This window comes from Ornithorhynchus anatinus, chromosome 1 (assembly GCF_004115215.2).
Source record: "Ornithorhynchus anatinus isolate Pmale09 chromosome 1, mOrnAna1.pri.v4, whole genome shotgun sequence".
Taxonomy (NCBI): domain Eukaryota; kingdom Metazoa; phylum Chordata; class Mammalia; order Monotremata; family Ornithorhynchidae; genus Ornithorhynchus; species Ornithorhynchus anatinus.
The window spans coordinates 138,430,385-138,450,160 of NC_041728.1; the positions used below are offsets into that span (position 1 = coordinate 138,430,385).

Below are 19,776 nucleotides of genomic sequence, written 5' to 3' on the forward strand. Positions count from 1 at the left end.
TGCCTCAGTTCCCTCATCTGTAAAATGGGGATTAAGACTGTGAGCCTCACGTGGGACAACCTGATTACCCTGTATCTAGCCCAGCGCTTAGAACAGTGCTCGGCACATAGTAAGCGCTTAACAAATACCACCATCATTATTAGTAATATTATCTTGAATCTACCCCAGAGTTTAGTACAGTGCCTGGCATATAGTAAGCACTTAACAAAACCACTACACAAACATACTTAGCCTATAGCTTGATTGCAGTGATCCATACAATTTCCTTCTGCATCACCCTGGCTTGATCCCTTTGTTCTTCCCCCCTCCCAGCCCCACAGCACTTATATACATGTCTGTAACTTATGTATTTATTTTAGTATCTGCCCCTACCCCCCAGCCCCGCCTAGACTGCAAACTCACTGTTGGCATGGAATGTGTCTGTTTATTGTTGTATTGTACTCTCCCACGTGCTTAATACGGTGTTCTACACACACTAAGCACTCAAATACAAATGAGTGAACGAATGAAAGTTTGGCGGCCAGCTGTCAATGAGAGGTTACAGGGAAAAGCAAAATGTTTTACAAGTCTAGTCTTTCCACTAGGTGGTGCCCTTACATATTTGAATTTTTAGTACATCGTTTAGAGAGGGACGCACTTAAAAATATCTGAAAATTCAAGAGTTCAATTTCTTCATCATCTTCAAGGTCCTTCCCTATCAACTCAGATACATAGAAGAAGCCTTCATTCAAACAAAATAATAACTTTCTCTAAGACCTGACGATTCAAATCCCCTCATCCTCCACTATATTACCAGCTGCTAAGGGCGGGTATCTTGCCAACCAATTTCACTGTACTCTCCCAAGTGTTCAGTAGAGTGCTCTGCACACTATAGGCATTCAATAAATATCACTAATTGATTGATTTTAAAGCCCAAACTTAAAAAAAATCAATGATATTTATTGAGCACTTACTATGTGCTGAGCATTGTAGTAAGCACTTGGGAAAGTAATAATAATAATGATGGTATTTGTTAAGTGTTTATTATGTGCACAGCACTGTTCTAAGCACTGGGGTAGATACAGGGTAATCAGATTGTCCCACATGAGGCCCAGAGTCTTCATTCCCATTTTACAGATGAGGTAACTGAGGCACAGAGAAGTTAAGTGACTTGCCCAAAGTCACACAGCTGAGAAGTGGCAGAGCTGGGATTCGAACCCATGACCTCTGACTCCCAAGCCCAGGCTCTTTCCATTGAGCCATGCTATTTCTCCTACAATGCCAGAGAGTTGGTAGGCAAATTCCCTGCAGACAAGGAGCTCATAGCCTAGAGGGGGTGATAGACATTAATATAAACAAATTATGGATATTTTTATAAATGCTGTGGGGCTGAAGGTGGGATATATACTAATTGCCCAAAGGGTAATGACACAGAAGGGAGAGGGAGTCAGGGAAAAGAGGGTGGTATTGGAGAAGCCCTCTTAAAGGAGATGTGACCTTAATAAGGCTTTGAAGGTGAGGAGAGTGAGGAGGCTTTGAAGGTCTGACATATACATAAACACAATCACAACAATCAACATTCTCTTGGTATCCTGTTAAACAATATCATCTCTTGTTGCATAAACTGTTCTTGTTTTCTTTATCTCAACAACCATTATGTCTCTTTAGAAAGCTTCTGATACAGAGTTATATCAGAGTCTAATTTAATGTCTCACTGATTTAATTGCTCAATATTTTCTGAATCGGTTATTCATTTAGGGGTTTTTCCGGAGTTTGATCGCATATATTTTAATGTCGTCTTCTGCTGTAGATGGTTGCGCATTTTCACTTTTTGAATGGTTTCTTGGCACTCTGTTTAAATCCAAGCCTGTATTAGTCTATACTTGGTTCAGATACTATTCCACTTATTCTTCACTCTAGTCCTAGAGGATACTAAAAGCCATACATGGCTACAGATCGAGTTCCGGCATGTGCAATTGTGGTACTTTAAGGGTTGAGGAGTGAGTGATTGCTAGGGAGAAGACTGTTGGCATCCTCCAGGGATACTGGTTCCTTTGGAAGAACTAGTTTAGTTCCTTGAGGAAGAAGGATGAGAAAATTGGAAAAATTCTTCCATGTTCCTCCCAGTTCAAGTGAATAAAGGCTTTTTATGGTATTTGTTAAGTGCTTACTATGTGTCAAACACTGTCCTAAACGCTGGAATAGATACAAGTGATTTGGGTTGGACACAGTCCCTGTTCCACATGGGGCTCACAGTCCAAGTAATAATAATAATAAAAATAATAATAATAATGATGGTATTTGTTAAGTGCTGACTGTGTGCCAAGCACTGTTCTAAGCATTGGGGTAGGTACAAGGTAATCGGGTTGCCCCATGTGGGGTTCACAGTCTTAATGCCCATTTTACAGATGAGGTAACTGAGGCACAGAGAAGGTAAGTGGCTTGCCCAAAGTCACACAGCTGGTAAGTGGAGGAGGCGGAATTAGAACCCACGACCTCTGACTCCCAAGCCCGTGCTCTTTCCACTGGGCCGTGATGCTTCTCAGAAGAAGGGAGAACAGCAGAACTGAGGCATGGAGGAGTTAAGTGACTTGCCCAAGGTGACACAACAAGCATTTGGCAGAGCCAGGGTTAGAACCCAGGCCCTATGACTCCCAGACCCGTACTCTTTCCACTAGGCCTGGTTGCTTTTCGGCTTGGTAAGTCTTGATAATTTAACAGCTCTCCCTTCACTCTTTTAAATGCCTTCTGAATGAGTAACTTTTCTACTATTTGCCTGGTCCAACATGAGACTGTAGCACAATTTTCCCTTTTGTTGCCTCCCCACCGTGACACATCTGTAATTTATTTACATCTGTAACTTATTTATAATAATATCTATCTCCCCCTCTAGACTGTGAGCTCATTGTGGGCAGGGAATGTGTCTGCTAATTGTTATATTGTACTCCTCCGAGCACTTAGTTCAGTGCTTTGCACACTGTAGGTGCTCAATAAATACGAGTGAATGAATGATTGTGGGAACCATTCATACCAACCCAATCCATCAGTCAATCAAGATATTTATTGAGCACTTACCTTGGGCAGAGCCCTGTCCTAAGTGGTTGGGAGAGTACAAGCTGGCAGCTTTCTGCAAGTTCAAGGTGGAAGAACCCTGCAGAGCCATGAATCAGCCTAGTGTAGTAGACAGAGCAGGGGCTTGGGAGTCAAAAGGTCATGGGTTCTAATCCCAGCTCTGCCACATATCTGCTGTGTGACCTTGGCCAAGTCACCTCACTTCCCTGTGCCTCAGTTACCTCATCTGTAAATTGGGGATTAAGACTGTGAGCCCCTTGAGAGAAAGGAAGTGTCCAACCCAATTTGGTTATACCCACCCCAGTGCTTAGTAGAGTGCCTGGATATAGTAAGGGCTTAGCAGATACCATTATTATTACCATTATTATTAATCCTTGTATGTACCCCTGGTCCTGTTTGGCTGGGCCTGGGATCAGGTCCCAAATCAATCTCCTTGCCTCCTACCATCTCTAAGCCCGTCAATGGGCAGGGATTGTCTCTATCTGTTGCCGATTTGTGCATTCCAAGCGGTTAGTACAGTGCTCTGCACATAGTAAGCGCTCAATAAATACTTTTGAATGAATGAATGAATGTCTCACCTCTCCGACCACAGCCCAGCCCGTACACACTTTGCTCCTCTGATGCCAACCTCTCAACATGCCTCCGTCTTGTCTAGCTCACTGCCAACCTCTCAGTCCACATCGTGCCTCTGCCTCCCTCCACAAATCCAACAGACAATTACTCTCCCAATTTCTAAGCCTTACTGAAGGCACATCACATCCAAGAGGGCTTCCATGACTAAAGTCCTCATTTCCTCTTCCCCCACTCCCTTCTTTATCACTCTGATTTGCTTCCTTTATTCATCCCCCACCTCCCAGCCCCACAGCACTTATGTGCATAGTATGGGAAGCAGCATGGCCTGGTGACAAGAGCCCGGGCTTGGGAGTCAGAGGTTGTGGGTTCTATTCCTGGCTCTGCCGCTTGTCCGCTGCCTGACCATAGGCAAGTCACTTCATATCTCAGTTCCCTCATCTGTAAAATGGGAATTATGATTGTGAGTCCCATGTGGGACAACCTGATTACCCTGTATCTTCCCCAGTGCTTAGAACAGTGCTTGGCACAGAGTAAGCGCTTAACAAATACCATCATTATTATTATTATTATCCACAATTCATTTATTCATATCAATGTCCGTCTCCTCCTCTAAGATGTAAGCACATTGTGAACTGGGAATGTGTCTACCAACTCTGTTAGAATGTACTCTCCCAATGGCTTAGTGCAGAGCTCTGCACATTGTAAGTGCTCGATAAGTATGCCTGATTGATTGACAGGTCCAAGCCAGGTTTAAGTGAGGCGGGAAAGGAGTCTGAGACACCCCCCCGCACTTTTCCTCTGCTGCTCCTCCCCTTCCCATCGCCCCTACTCCCTCCCTCTGCTCTACCCCCTTCCCTGCCCCACAGCACTTGTGTATACTTGTACATATTTATTATTCTATTTATTTTATTAATGATGTGTATATATTTATAATTCCATTTATCTATTTGAAGGTAGTGATGCCTGTCTACTTGTTTTGTTTTGTTGTCTGTCTCCCCCTTCTAGACTGTGAGCCCGTTGTTGGGTAGGGATTGTCTCTATCTGTTGCCAAACTGTACTTTCTAAGCACTAAGTACAGTGCTCTGTGTGCACTCAATAAATACTATTAAATGAATGAATGAATGAATGAAGAGGCTCACTCCCTAATGTCCAAAATTTGGTCCCAATTGGATCACTGCAGGTGTGTGAGGACCACAGTGTTCCATAATTCCAAACTGGCTTGTACTAGCCCAAAAGGAAAGCAATGAGCTCTCGGGGAAAGGAAAGGAATTGCCACTGTAACCATTAAATGCCTTGGCTTAGGTTCAGGTCCCTTCTATTTGTAAAAAGGTTTAATTGTTATATAGAGCTGCCTTACTCCCACATCAAAGAGTTGCCTAGGAGAATTTGGCAGTAGCTGGATTTCTGCTTAAAAAGTGACCTTGTTTCCAGCATTAGGAGAGATAGGTCACAAAGTTTTCATCGTTAACCTGCAACTTTGATTATTGCTGCAGTAGCAGCCTATGGTATAAGGTATATGGTATACCCCAAGCATTGTACTAGGCACTGGGGTGGATATAAGATAATCCAGTTGAACACATTTCTTGTCCCACAGTCTAATGAGGAGAAAGTAGGATTTTTATCCCCATTTCACAGTTGAGGAAACTTGAGGCCCAGAGAAGTTAAGTGACTTGCCCAGAGTGATACATACAGACTGGTATTAAACCCAGGTCTTCTGACCCCTATATGCCCATGTTCTTTCTACCAGTCCATGCTGCTTCCTGCCTATTTTTTTTTTAACCCTTCTAATTTCAGCTCTGTCACTTTCCTCCTGTGTTAACCTTAAACCAGTCACTTAACTTCTCTGTGCCTCAGTTTCCACACCTGTTCTCTCTTCCCCTTAGGCTTTGAGCTCCATGTGAGATAGGCACTGTATCTGATTACCTTCCATTTCCCCTGGAGCTTAGCACATAGCATTTATTATTATATTATAACTTTCCATCGCTGACCCTGTCCACTGGACCCAACATTCCTGGGGACCAACCTATCCTTCCTATATCAGTCTCAACCAATTCACTGTATTTATTGACCCCTTACTGTGTGCCCAGAACTGTACTAAGCACTTGGGGGAGTATAATATAAAAGGATTGATAGACATGTTCCTTGCAAACAATGAGCTGGTGGGGAGAGACAGACATTAATATAAATAAATTGCAGCTATGTACATAAGTGCTGTCAGACTAAGGAAGGGGTGAATAAAGGGTGAAAATCCAAGTGCAAAGGCAATGCAGAAGGGAGTGGGAGAAAAGGAAACGAGGGTTTAGCTGGGGAAGGCGTTTGAAGGAGATGCGCTTTTAATAAGGCTTTGAAGGTTGGAAGAGTGATCGATATGAATATGAAAGAGGAGGGCATCCCAGGCCAGAGACAGGGCGTTGGTTAGAGGTTGGCAGCAAGATAGACGAGATCGAGGTACAGTGAGAAGGTTGGTTTGTAGTAGAAAAATCAGGGAGGAGGGAGCAAGGTGACTGAGTGCTTTAAAGCCAATGGTGAGGAGTTTCCATTTGACGCGGAGGTGGATGGGCAACTACTGGAGGTTCCTGAGGAGTGGGGAAACATGGGCTGAACATTTTTGTAGGAAAATGATCCAGGTAGCGGAGTGAAGTATGGACTGGAGTGGGGAGAAACAAGAGGCAAGGAGGTCAGCAAGGAGGCTGATGATTTATTCATGGTGGGATTAATGTGGTAATACTTTGGATGGAGAGGAATGGCTGGATTTTAGCTGTGAGGGTTGAATTGACAGGATTTGGTAATAGATTGAATTTGTGGGTTGAATGACAGTGATGAGTCAAGGATAATTTCAAAATGAAGGGCTTGTGAGGCAGGGAGGATGAGGCTGCTGTCTACAGTGATTGGAAAGTCAGGGCACGGTTTGGGTGGGAAGATAAGGAGTTCCGTTTTGGACATGCTAAATTTGAAGTTTTAGCAGAACACCCGAGTAGCGACATCCTGAAGGCAGGAGGAAATGTGAGACTGCAGAGATGGAGAGAGGTCAGAGCTGGAGATGTAAATTTAGGAATCATCCACACAGAGGTGGCAGTTGAAGCAGTGGAAGGGAATGGGTGTAGATGGAGAATAGAAGGGGACCAACTCTGCTTGGTCCCGCTCTTGGCTCCATGAGTTCTCCTTTCCTTCCTAGGTCTGCTGCAGTTACCACACACTCAGGCAAAGGAGATTCTATGGGTTGACTAGTTCTACCTTTTTTCTTCAATTTAGACAGTAGATAAGTGGAGCAAAAGGTGAGGAAGAAGAGAAATGCCAAACTTGGTGGAGGAAGTCAGGGAGTGTATTTATTTGATTTTAAAATAGTAAAAAAAAAAGCGACTGGCCTAAGGGAGGTAGACTGGGCCTGGGAGTCATAGGACCTGGGTTCTAATTCAGGACCTGCCACTTATTTGCTTGGTGATCTTGGGTAAATCACTTAACTTCTCTGTGCCTCAGTTTCCTCATCTGTAAAAAGGGGATTAAATTCTACTCCCACCTATCTAGACACTGTGAGTTCCATGTGAGACAGGGATGTGCCCAAACTGATAACTTTGGATCTATCCCAGTGCTAATAAGAACAGTGGTTGGCACATAGTAAGCACCTAAGTACCATTATCATTACTATTGTTATTACTGGCTGGAAGAAAGGAAGATGCATGCCTGAAAAACCTTTCTGATGAAAATTTGCAGTGATGAAATTTATGATATCATAAGGGCTTAATACTGTGGTCTGAACACAGTGAGCACTTAATACATACCATTGATTCTTTTTCTTTTAGATAATCCTTTAGGGAAAAAACAAAAAACAGCCCAGTGACCACAGATTAAAAATTAAATTAAAAAATGTTAGAATTCCCTTCATGAGATACTCACTCAATTGAGACGATTACAGCATTCAGTTCTTCTGCCATTGTTGCACACAGCTGATCATAATATCGAATTTCTAGAGAAGGGAAAATGGAGTCAGTCACGGCAAAGGAACAGTATTTTAAAATGCTCTTTTAAAACTCTATAAATAATTTAAAAACTCAATTTAAATTCATGAGCATAGTATAATCATCTCCCCAAAGATTAATAATACTCTTCTAGATAAGAGATGCAAAAATTAGTTGTTTGTACAAGAAATAAAATGAATTTTTTTTACTACTTATACATATGTAATGGGACAGCCTCGTCTATAAAGTTCAAACCTTTAATACATAGAACACAAAAATCACACTCCTGCTGATCACAGTAATGAGTTTCTCTGTCATATATGTGACCTGAATCAAATAAAGCATTCTTTTATTTTTAAAAAAGGAATGTACAGAAGTAATTCAAACCAGTGTATGACTGAAATCTGAATTAGGAAGTTTCTTGAACATTCGATTCACTGCTGGTGGCTTGGGCATGTTGAAATTACTTCCTGATCAAGAAAATAGCAAAACCATTCCTTCTCCAGAACCTACTTAGGAAAGGCCTTCTGTACTGAGTACACCTCAGAGTCAATTGCTTTGATTTTTATCCTTACATCCCATTAGGAGCCATCATAATTTAGAATGCAAATTTGGTCAATTAAGATAAGTTGAACTAATTGGAGATGGTTCGCCTCTTCATTAGAACCTGAGTAACTCATTTCACAGGGAAACCTTTGGGCTCTAAAACATAAGAATAATCTATACATAGCCTGGCCCATACCCCAGGAAGGGAAGAAAAGACTCAGTGACAGTGGGGGAAAAAAAATCACAATCCAAGTGTCCAAGGACGAAGGAGCCCAGAAGATTGAATTTGGAAGTTCTCAGAACATACTTGCACTTGCCAAGGCCCATCCTCCTCCATGGATGAAAATTACACCACGCTTTAGTGTCTCGCCGGGCTTTGGAGAAGCTTCAAAGACTCTGACTTCTACTCCATCAAAGACTGTATCAGTAACTTTAAGATGTGTGGAAGACCAAGCATTTTTGTTGCCAAAGGAAGTGATTATAAAATTCAAAGCCAGTAGATGATGGCTGAGTCCTATAAAGTGAATCCAGTTGCTCTGCGAAGTAACAAAGATTAAATAAACAAAAAAAAAATAGAAACAAGAAAGTCTAAATCAAACTGGCCCTGAAAAATGGTAAACCTCACACAATCTGGCACCAGAGTACAATCTCACTGCAAAAAATAATTTACTTAATCTCATTCTAATTATTTTCAGTTTGTCTGTCCCTTGTAAATTAACAGAATCAAATTTCTTTTGTATTGATTGGCTAAAGAGGGAAAAATCATTAAAGTGGGGAAAAAAGCAAACAAACTCCTTGACAATAAACTTGTTCAATACGTATCCAGCTAGTAATGCAAAGGAAACCTAGTCAAAGGCCAGTATAAATAAAAGAAATTTCCTCCACCAAACTCTAAAGAGTTTCTTTGAGAAGATATAAAGAGTTTCTTTGAGAAGATAAGTTACTGAAAACAAAATAGCTGTTTCCCTTTCAGCTTGCTACTCCTTTTTCCATGAATGAGAGCCAAATTTGGCAATGGGCAACTCTCATACTAAAAATGGCAATACAGTCAGATCAGCCAAATACACATTTTGGATCGAATCCGGCAACAAAGCTAAAATATGTTCTTCCAACAATCCATATCTGTCTGAATAAAACATGGGACGGTGATGTGAGAAACAGTTTTCTATCCACACAGTGGGTGTCAGATACTGATTGAGTACCTTTTTTTTTAATTGGTACTTGCTAAGTGCTTACTATGTGCCAGGCACTGTGCTAAGCGTGGGGATAGATACCAGATAATCAGGTTTGACATAGTCCATGTCAGTTATTTACTGAGGACTTACTGTACAACATTATTCTAAGCACTTGGGAGAGTACCATAACAATAAACAGACACACTCCCTGCACACAATGAACTTACAGTCTAAATGGGTCTTACAGTCTGAGGTGGAGGGAGGAGGATTTAATCCCCATTTTACAGATGAGGTAGCTGAGGCACAGGGAAGTTACGTGATCTGCCCAAGGTCACAGTACAGGCAAGTAACAGAGCCGGTCTTTGAACCCGGGTCCTCCCAGACCAAAAACAGGAGTTTTTCTTCATGCAAAGAAAAGCAACCTCTGTGTTATAGGTAAACTGATGGTTCCTTTTCTTGTGTGGAGCTGAAAAGCATTTTTCCATCATATTGCACTAATCTTCATATCTAACTTCATCTTGATGAGTAAAGAGAAGGGCAAAACTCTCTGTGTGCTCCCAGCATTTTGGGATGATTGGATGGGGCTGTTGTTAATAATAATAACAATAATGTTGGTATTTGTTAAGCACTTACTATGTGCAGAGCACTGTTATAAGCGCTGGGGTAGATACAGGGTAATCAGGTTGTCCCACGTGAGGCTCACAGTCTTAATCCCCATTTTACATATGAGGTAACTGAGGCACAGAGAAGTTAAGTGACTTGCCCAAAGTCACACAGCTGGTGCATGCTGGGAGTGCCCCCATCTACCATCTGGGAGGTTCCCAATGATGCCAAGAGACCTTAAGTGATCTCCTTCTTGCCAAATCCAATGGCCTCTACTCCATTTTAGTCCCCCTCGATCCCTCAAATGCTTTAATAATGTTGGTATTTGTTAAGCACTTACTATGTGCAGAGCACTGTTCTAAGGGCTGGGGTAGATACAGGGTAATCAGGTTGTCCCACGTGAGGCTCACAGTTAATCCCCATTTTACAGATGAGGTAAATGAGGCAAAGAGAAGTGAAGTGACTTGCCCACAGTCACACAGCTGACACATGGCAGAGCCAGGAGTCGAACCCATGACCTCTGACTCCGAAGCCCAGGCTCTTTCCACTGAGCCATGCTGCTTCCCCATGGCTTTCAACATGGTGAACCACCCCCTTCTCCTGGAAACACTGTCCAACCTTGGCTTCGCTAACCCTGTCCTCTCCTGGTTCTCCTCATCTCTCTGGCTGGTCAACCTCGTCTCTTAACCTTGGCGATATACTCGACTCATCTCTCTCATTCAACCCACATATCTAACCTGTCACCAAATTCTATCGATTCAACTTTCACGATATTGCTCAAATCCACCCTTTCCTCTCCATCAAACTGCTACTGTATTAAACCAAGCACTTCTCCTACCCTGCTTCCATTACTGCATCAGCCTCCTTGCTGATCTCCCTGCATCTTGTCTCTCCCCATTCCAGTCCATACTTCACTCTGCTGCCTGGATCATTTCTCTGCAGAAATGTACAATCCATGTTTCCCTACTCCTCAAGAACCTCTAGTAATTGCTCACCCACCACTTCAAACAGAAACTCCTTATCGTCAATCACCTTACCCCCTCCTACCACACCCCCTCTATTTCCTACTATAAACCAGCCCACACATTTCACTTTAATGCCAACAAACTCAATGTTCCTCAATCTCGTCTATTTCGACGCCGACCACTCACCCACATCCTACCTCTGGCCTGGAACATCCTCCCTCTTCATATCTAACATATCACTCTCTTCGCCTTCAAAGCCTTAGTGAAGGCATGTCTTGAAGAGGCCTTTCCTGACTAAGCCCTCATTTCATCTTCGCCCACTCCTGTGTCGCTCTTGCACTTGGATCTGTACCCTTTATTCACCCCTTCTTCAGCCCCACAGCACTTATGTACATTTCCAAAATTTCTTTATGTTTATGTCTGTCTCTGCCTCTACACTCTGAGTTCGTTGTGGACAGGGAATGCGCCTACCAACTCTGTTATACTGTACTCTCCCAAGCACTTAGTACAGTGCTCTGCACATAGTAAGCACTCAATAAATACTATTGAATGAACTTAATACAGTGCTCTGCACACAGTAAGCAAATACGACTGATTGATTCAGTGGGGTTGGGATGTGGATACAGGCAAAGCAGTAGTAGCATTTATTAAACAGCTACTGTGTGCAAAGCGCTACACAAGCTCTAGGAAAGAATACACAGATGGGAATATAGAGAGCAGGGCCCAAGGCCAGTGACATGGCTTAAGTTCATGTTACAAGGTCCTTTACACAATATGGAAATCCTTCCGCATCAAACAAAAAGAGTATGGGTCTAAACCCTGGGGTGGTTCAACCCTAGATTGATTAAATTTTGTTTAAATCTTAACATCACCTATGGGCTAGATTTTATTAAGTCTTCGGGACAATACAATGAAGTTAGTAGTAGATATGATCCCTGACCTTAATGAGTTTACAATCCTGTCTGGAAGGAAGACATTAAAACAAATTACATATGGAAAAGCAACAGAGATCAACGATACATACATTACTTCATATAACACTCTGCCAGGCAAAATTTTTTTTATCACTTAGGAATTTTACTTGATAGTATTCCACAATAATCAGTTATAAATGGCAATAACAGCTTGGATTGAGTTTTGTTTAAATTAACTCAAAAAGAATATGTGCTTCATCCTGGTGTGCAAAAGTCTGGTAGGCTGCTCTTCATTTCCAAAGAGAAGACACTTAAAAATAATGAAAATGGATGGGTAATAATGAACAGTCTTCATTTGTTACAATTCTAAAGTATGCTGATCTATAAACTATAGGTTTCTTTTGAACTTCCAAGAGAAAGAAAATCAAAAACTGAGAGCAAGTTTCATGATGGCTATGCACGCTAATCTGAACCGACAGCAGGATTGTTTTGCGGGTTTCGAGATGACAGGGGGATGACTCAGAATTCACGCACCAGTAAACTGCCACGGAGAGAGTGTGGTTAGGGCAGTCTTTCCAATATTATTAAGTAATCATAGTGTTTGCTGAGACCCGCCTTTGTGCCTAACACTCTATTAGGTTCTTGGAAATTTACAAAAAGACATAAATTGAAGAAAGTTCCCACCCACAAAAAATTGACAGCCTAGAGAGAAGTACTAAAAAACACTGACTTTTAAATGTCAAACCTTTTTTTCCCTCTCTAATCCGCAGACCAGGAACGGCAAACTCTGTAAAACTCCCTACGGTACTAAATCCTTATAAAAGCCATTCCCCACTTCCCCTACCGTCACTTGTGTAGAGGGAAAAGGGACAAGGTAATGTCTTTTTTCTCTTTGCTGGAAATAAAGAGCAGCCTACCTGACTTCTGCACACCAGGATGAAGCACATTTTCTTTTTAAGAGTTAATTTAAACAAAACTGAATCCAAGCTGTTATTGCCACTTATAACTGATTATTATTATTAGTAGTAATGGTAATAATAATAATGATGGTATTTGTTAAGCACTTACTATGTGCCAAGCACTGTTCTAAGCACTAGAATAAATACAAGGTAATCAGGTTGTCCCACATGGGGCTCACAGTCTCAATCCCCATTTTACAGATGAGATAATTGAGGCACAGAGAAGTTAAGTGACTTGCCCAAGGTCACACAGCAGACAAGTGGCAAAGCCAGGATTAGAACCCACAACCTTTAACTCCCAAGCCGTGCTTTTGCCACTAAGCCATGCTGCTCCTCATGTGGAACAGAATCAAGTAAAATTCCAAAGTGATAAAAAATTTTGTCTGGCAAAGTATTACATGAAGTAATATATGTATCTTAGATCAATGATATTTATTGAGCACTTACTGTGTACCGAGCACTGTACTAAGTGCTTGGGGGAGTACAATGTAAGAGAGTTGGTAGATATATTCCCTGACCAAAATGAACTCATAGTCTAGAAAAGAAAGGCTGTGGGGGGAAAAGTCATCTACTCTGTCTTTTTTTGAAATAGTACTGTTGAAAGGAAAAAAATACATTGAAATGAATATTTTAGGGCTCTGGCTATTAGGAAATCATTGTAGTTTATAATACTCATCCAAAATAGCAAGAAAATATCAATAAATATTTATCTCAGGGGGGTGGCAATCTAAAAACAAACCAGGGCTTTTTTCACATAATACTGCATTTCTAAGGTGAATATTCCAAAATTCATTTGCAATCTTCTAGACATTCCATTAACCATTGAATTAAGGTAAAGCCAGGGAAATACATCAATATCTGTCAAAAAAAAATTCCTCCAGTTCTCTATGTTTGTGTACCAATTTTGGCTTTTTTTAATAAAATAAGGAAGGGATTTGCTTAGGACAGTACTCAAATCTGAATTATCAAAGATAATTCCATTGAAAGAGCAGGATTCCTTTTTAATAGCAAAAAATAAGATTTGCCTGGCCTATGGTTAGACACTGGTTTATAGGCTCCTGAATTGCTGTGTCTCCAATGATTCATTCTACAGTGCATCTCAACTCACTACCCTATGCTGGAAAAACAAAGGTCTCATTACAATGGTTTTTCAGGCATGGAATTATTCTAAAAAATAAGGCAGTCTTTCCCTTCCAGCTTCCAAGCCCTACTTCAAAATTACTCAGTGGTAGAATATCTTCAGTTTGGGGAAACCATTTATGAACAAGCCAGCGAAGCTGGTCCAAGCTGACAAGCAGGGGTCCATCCAGAAGTGGGGATCAAAGGACCAGCATGGCTCAGTGGAAAGAGCCCGGGCTTGAGAGTCAGAGGTCATGGGTTCTAATCCCAGCTCCGCTGCTTGTCAGCTGTGTGACTTTGGGTAAGTCACTTAACTTCTCTGTGCCTCAGTTACCTTATCTGTAAAATGGGGATGAAGACTGTGAGCCTCACGTGGGACAACCTGATTACTTGTATCTACCCAGCGCTTAGAACAGTGCTTGCCACATAGTAAGCACTTAACAAATGTCAATTGTCATTATTATTAATTCCAACTCCACCGCTTCTTTGGTGTATGATCTTAGGCAAGTTGCTTTACTTCTCTGTGCCTCAGTTATTCCATCTGTAAAATGGGGATTAAAGCTGTGAGCCCTATGTGGAACATGGCCTGTGTCCAACCTGAGTGCAATGCCTGGCACACAGTGAGTGCTTAACAAATACCATTAAAAAAAAGATGAAACTCCTAACCATACCATTTGACTATAGGACATGCCTGACTTCAAAAGCATTCGATGGCAGCTGCTATTGCAGCAATAAGTGAAACTTCCACGTTAATTATGATGCAGAGTAGCAAGTCCAATATTGTGCTTACAATTAATTTAATTGCTCAAAGGGCAATAAAACAAGAAAAAAATCCTCTCACAAGTAAACAGTGGGATTCATTGAACACTTGTGTGCAGTCCCCTTCTAAACTGTGAGTCCCTTGTGGGCAAGGATTGACTCTGTTGCTGAAGTGTACTTTCCAAGCAGTCTCTGTACACACTAAGCACTCAATAAATATGATTGAATGAATGAATGCAGAGCAATCTACTAAGTGGTTGGGAAAGTACAATACAATCCCTGCCATCACTGAGATTACAGTCTAGAGGGAGAGTCAGACATTAAAATAAATTACAGAAGGCGGAAATGGTAGAACTTAAGGATATGTAAGCTCCTTATGGGCAGGGAAGTGTATACCAACTCTGTTGTATCGTACTCTCAGTGCTCAATACAGAGCCCTAAACACAATACACACTCAAATGCCACTGATGGATATGTCCATAAGTGCTGTGGGAGTGAGGGTGGGATGAATATCAATTGCTTAAGAGGTACAAACCTGACTGCTTAGCCTAAGCAGAGGGGAGGGCAGGTAGAATAAATGAGCCTTAGGCAGGGAAGGCCTCAGTCATACTTACTGAGCATTTATTGTGTGCAGACAGACAATTACTCTCCACCACTTCAAAGCCATAATGAAGGCACATCTCCTCCAAGAGGCCTTCCCAGAGTAAGTCCCACTTTTCCCTCATCTCCCACTCCCTTCTGCATCACCCTGACTTGCTGTCATTTATTTGTATTGATGTCTGTCTCCCCCCATTTAGACTGTAAACTCATTGTGGGCAGGGAACATCTCTGTATATTGTTGTGCTGTACCCTCCCAAGTGCTTAGTACAGTGCTCTGCGCACAGTAAGTGCTCAATAAATATGATTAAATGAATGGTTGCAGAGAGTAGTTTGGCATTAGAGCCATGAAATGTATGGGTTGGGTGGAAGGAGGAGATCTGCAAGGTAAGGTAGGAGGGGGAGAGCTGATAAGTAAGGATATATTATTAAACTTCAGTATTATGGTAACAGTACTGCCATAATGCTGGAACTCCTCAAAAATCTGATTCTCTCCAAAAATCTTCTGCATCTGATTGTCCAAACTCTCCAAGCAAAACACAGCAAAAGAAAGAGTGAGAAAAATAAGAAACTTTGGGGAACAGTTAATTTCCACATTATGTGCTACTCTGGTAGTATGCTATAGCTTCTATCTGCAGGTCGAGGAGAACTCATTGATAGAAGTAGTTTTCATATTTGTTTTACATGCGTGTGTTTGTGTATATCTGTACGTGTACACCGGACTCAGGTAAATAAAAGGAAAATTAAGGTCTACAAGAACACTGGTACCTTTACAGTCCTGAGTCTCTCCACATCCACTAGTTTCAAATTAATGACAGACCATCTGTGCCAGCTCAGTAGATTCCTGGCATGAAAACTTGGAGGGAGTTCAAAATAGAAAAGTTAGTTACTTTAATTCACACACCAATTATGTTAATGAAATCTGGGTTAAAGATGGCGCTTGCGAACCTTTCATGAAAATGACCAGTTTTCTTGGAAGTGCATGGCCACTTCAGGCTGAAATCATGTTAAGAGTCAGTCTGCACTGCAATGTTTCTGAGTTTGGCAAGATCCAGAGCTATAAGGAGTGATCAAACCAACTTGTTTAGTGCTTAACAGAATATGTCTAATAGGGATTACAGCCAGTGATGTGGTGCCAGAATTTGGTCTCCCGCTGGCATAAAAGGGCCAAAAGCTCCACCTAGTAAATACAGTCTCTGTGATCTTCCAGCTCCTTTACTGTCCTAGGATCACTATTTTTGAGATTGTACACTGGCACCTCAGGATGCTCTAATTATTTAACTTAAATTCAGTTTATTGGATTTTTTTTTCCAAAGAAAAGTAATTTCCCCTAGGTCTCAATTTTCAGGAAAACCAAGAGTTCTTTATGAAAGAAGTCCAGCTGAAGGCAGCAAGTTGATCAGTGCACCAATCTGACATCAGTGCACCAATCTGACACACTCAGCTGTGGATATGGTATTACAAGATAAGATGCTTAATAGGAATGAATGCTTTTATCATAATATTTGTTATCTTTATCAGTATCTAATTTAACAAGACCATAGAGTTGTTAACCTGTGGAAATGCCAAACCATTTGTGTGTTAGCCATTCAATTCACTGGGTTTTTTCTGTTATAACTATTATGTTCTGTTTAGGAATAACGCTTCAGGGACTGAGGCAATAGCTGGGCTTGTAATTAACCTGAAGCAGAAAGTAAAACAGGCATACCTGCAAGTCTCCAAAACCTACCTGAAAACAGGTATTTGAACTCATAACTACCATGTACACCCAAAAAAATCAAATCATCGGCTCTTATGAGGACAAAATAGTTATGGAAATTGGTGCTTCCTACACACTGAATTAGAAACACTTTTTCAAGGATATATACCGCTTCTCTGCATTATGCAAACATCTGTCAGGAAAGCCAAATCTGCAAAGATTTTTCTGTAAAAGATATTTACAGAAATCCTACAGGAGGGTACCAGGCTTGGATGGCACATAAATGCAGACATGGGAGATGGGGAAATATACAGTTGACAATGCCTGGCACATAGTAAGTAATCTTCAGGCAAAATTAAGAAACTGTGAAAGTACAGTAAAAAAAAAATCTAGATAAAAATGATGCTCAAGGCCTGGGAAATAGCAGTCCAAATGTCTTTCAAAATGAGGTAACACAATGACCACGTTGTGCTATATAGCGGCTCCAAACCCTGACGCTATTACCCAGAAAAAAAGAATTCAGCAATTTCTCAGCCCCGCTTTGAAACAATAAAACCATCTTCATTGCAGTCCTATTTTTTTTTTTTTTTTTTTGCTCCCCCTCTGCGGGAAACATTTCTTAGCTTGGGACGGAGACAGCTGCAGGGAAAATCTGGTCGTTGCATGTACCGTGCACATCTGCCTCATTGTGATGGCGGACTTGCGTCTGAGCCACTTTCCTGTTGCTCTGTGAAGCCCACCCAGCCAGAGGGGCAGGGACACAAGCTGCAGGAAAGGCAAGGCCTAATTAACTTCAGCAAGGTCAGTGAGCACAATCAAAATATGGTTCCCTTGCAGACAATCAGGACAAAAACAAAAATGGATTTATTAAATTCAGGCAGTCATTTATTCAATCATATTTACTGAGTGCTTACTGTGTGCAGAGCACTGTACTAAGCACTTGGAAAGCACAATTGCTAATTTGGGGTAGAATTCTCTACTAGATACTTGAGAGATGACATGATCCCACCTTTTTAAAAAAGAATGGCATTTATTGAGTGCCGAGCACTTAAGTGTTTAGGAGAATAGGTAGATACAATCCCTGCCCACAAGGAGCTTACAATTTAGCAAAGGAGACAAACAAGGAGCTCACAATTTAATCAATAAATTGCGTTTACTGAGAGCTTACTGTGCACTGTACTAAGCATTTGAGAGAGTTCAATATAACAGAGTTGGTAGACATGTCCCCCGCCTACAAGGAGCTTAAAGGCTAGAGACTACCCCAAATACGCGGGGGAGACAGACTAGGAGCTCACAGTTTAGTGATGGAGACAGCCACTGAAGTATATCAAGGCTTGGAGGAAGCAATATAGTATAAAAGATATTTACATAAGCCCTATAGGAGGGTACCAGGCTTGGGTGGCACATAAATGCAGACATGGGAGTTGAGGAAATATACAGTTGACAACATCTGGCACATAGTAAGTACTTAACAAAATACCATTAAAAGAATAAATAAAAGTGTATGGACAAATGAAATCCACAGATGCTTGAGAGATGAACCATTATTCTGGAAAGGCTTTCTGGAGATGTGATTTCACAGAAACTCTAAAGATGGGAACAGCAGCGGTCTGTAGGGAGTAAGAGTTGGCCACGGGGGAGACAAGAGTAAGTTAGCTTGAGAAGAATACAGAGAAAGGGAGCTGTGGGAAAAGAAGGGATAAGGAGGAGGGAGAAAGCTGCAGTGCTTTGAATAATAAAAACAGTAACAATAATAATGATGGTATTTGTTAAGCGCTTACTATGTGCTAGGCACTGTACTAAGCACTGGGGTGGATACAAGCAAACAGTCCCTGTCCCATGTAGGACTCACAGTCTCAATCCTCATTTTACAGATGAGGTGACTGAGGCACAGAGAAGTAAAGTGACTTGCCCAAGGTCACACATCAGACAAGTTGGCAGAGCTGGGATTAGAACTCATGACCTTCTGAATCCCAGGCCAGTGCTCTATCCACTGCACTATAAGAAGCAGTAACTGGTCCAGATTTCCTGCTTGATGTAGGAAAGTGCAAAGACTGAGATTCATTCATTCATTCAAATTGTATTTATTGAGCACTTTCTGTGGGCACTAAGCACTTGGAAAGTAAAATTCAGCAATAAAGAGAGGCAATCCCTGCCCTCACTGGGTTTACAGTCTACAAGAGGGAAGACAGACATCAAAACAAGTAAACAGGCATCAATATAAATAGCATTATAGATGTATACATATATTATATATATATATATATATATATATATATATACATATAAATCCAGTGGGGTGGGATGGGGAGGGGGTGAGGAGCAAGTCGAGGTGATGCAGAAGGGAGGGCGAGATGAGAAAAAGGGGAGCTTAGTCTGGGAAGGCCTCTTGGAGGACGTGAGCCTTCAGTAGGGCTTTAAAGGGTGGGGGGGGAAGAGTGATTGTTTGGCAAAGTTGAGGAGGGAGAGCATTCAAGGCCAGAAGTAGGACGTGGGGCCAGGGGTCGACAGCGGGACGGGTGAGAATGAGGCACAGTGAGAAGGTTAGCACCAGGGGAGTGGAGTGTGTGGGCTGGGCTGTAGAAGGAGAGAAGGGAGGTGAGGTAAGAAGAGGCAAGGTGATGAAGAGCTCTGAAGCCAAAAGTTAGGAGTTTTTGTTTGATATGGAGGTTTACTGGCAACCACTTGAGACTTCTGAAGGGGGGGTGGCATGCCCTGAACCTTTCTGTAGAAAGGTAATCTGGGCAGCTGAGAGAAGTATGGATTGAAGTGGGGAAAGACAGGAGGTTGGGAGGTCAGAAAGGAGGCTGATGCAGTAATCCAGTTGGGATAGGATGAGTGATTGTACTAATGTGGTTGT

At 41.7% G+C, this 19,776-nt stretch overlaps 1 protein-coding gene across 1 annotated transcript in view; it reads right to left on the bottom strand.

Annotated features, from left to right (window-relative positions):
- Positions 1 to 19,776, bottom strand: part of NCEH1 (neutral cholesterol ester hydrolase 1) — a 61,412-nt gene that overhangs the window by 12,292 nt on the left and 29,344 nt on the right. The window contains exons 2-3 of the mRNA XM_029069993.2: positions 8,434 to 8,662; positions 7,519 to 7,588 (exon numbers count right to left, since the gene is read on the bottom strand). Of these exons, the coding sequence (XP_028925826.1) occupies positions 7,519 to 7,588; positions 8,434 to 8,662 (299 nt within the window). The remainder of the gene's footprint in view (positions 1 to 7,518; positions 7,589 to 8,433; positions 8,663 to 19,776) is intronic.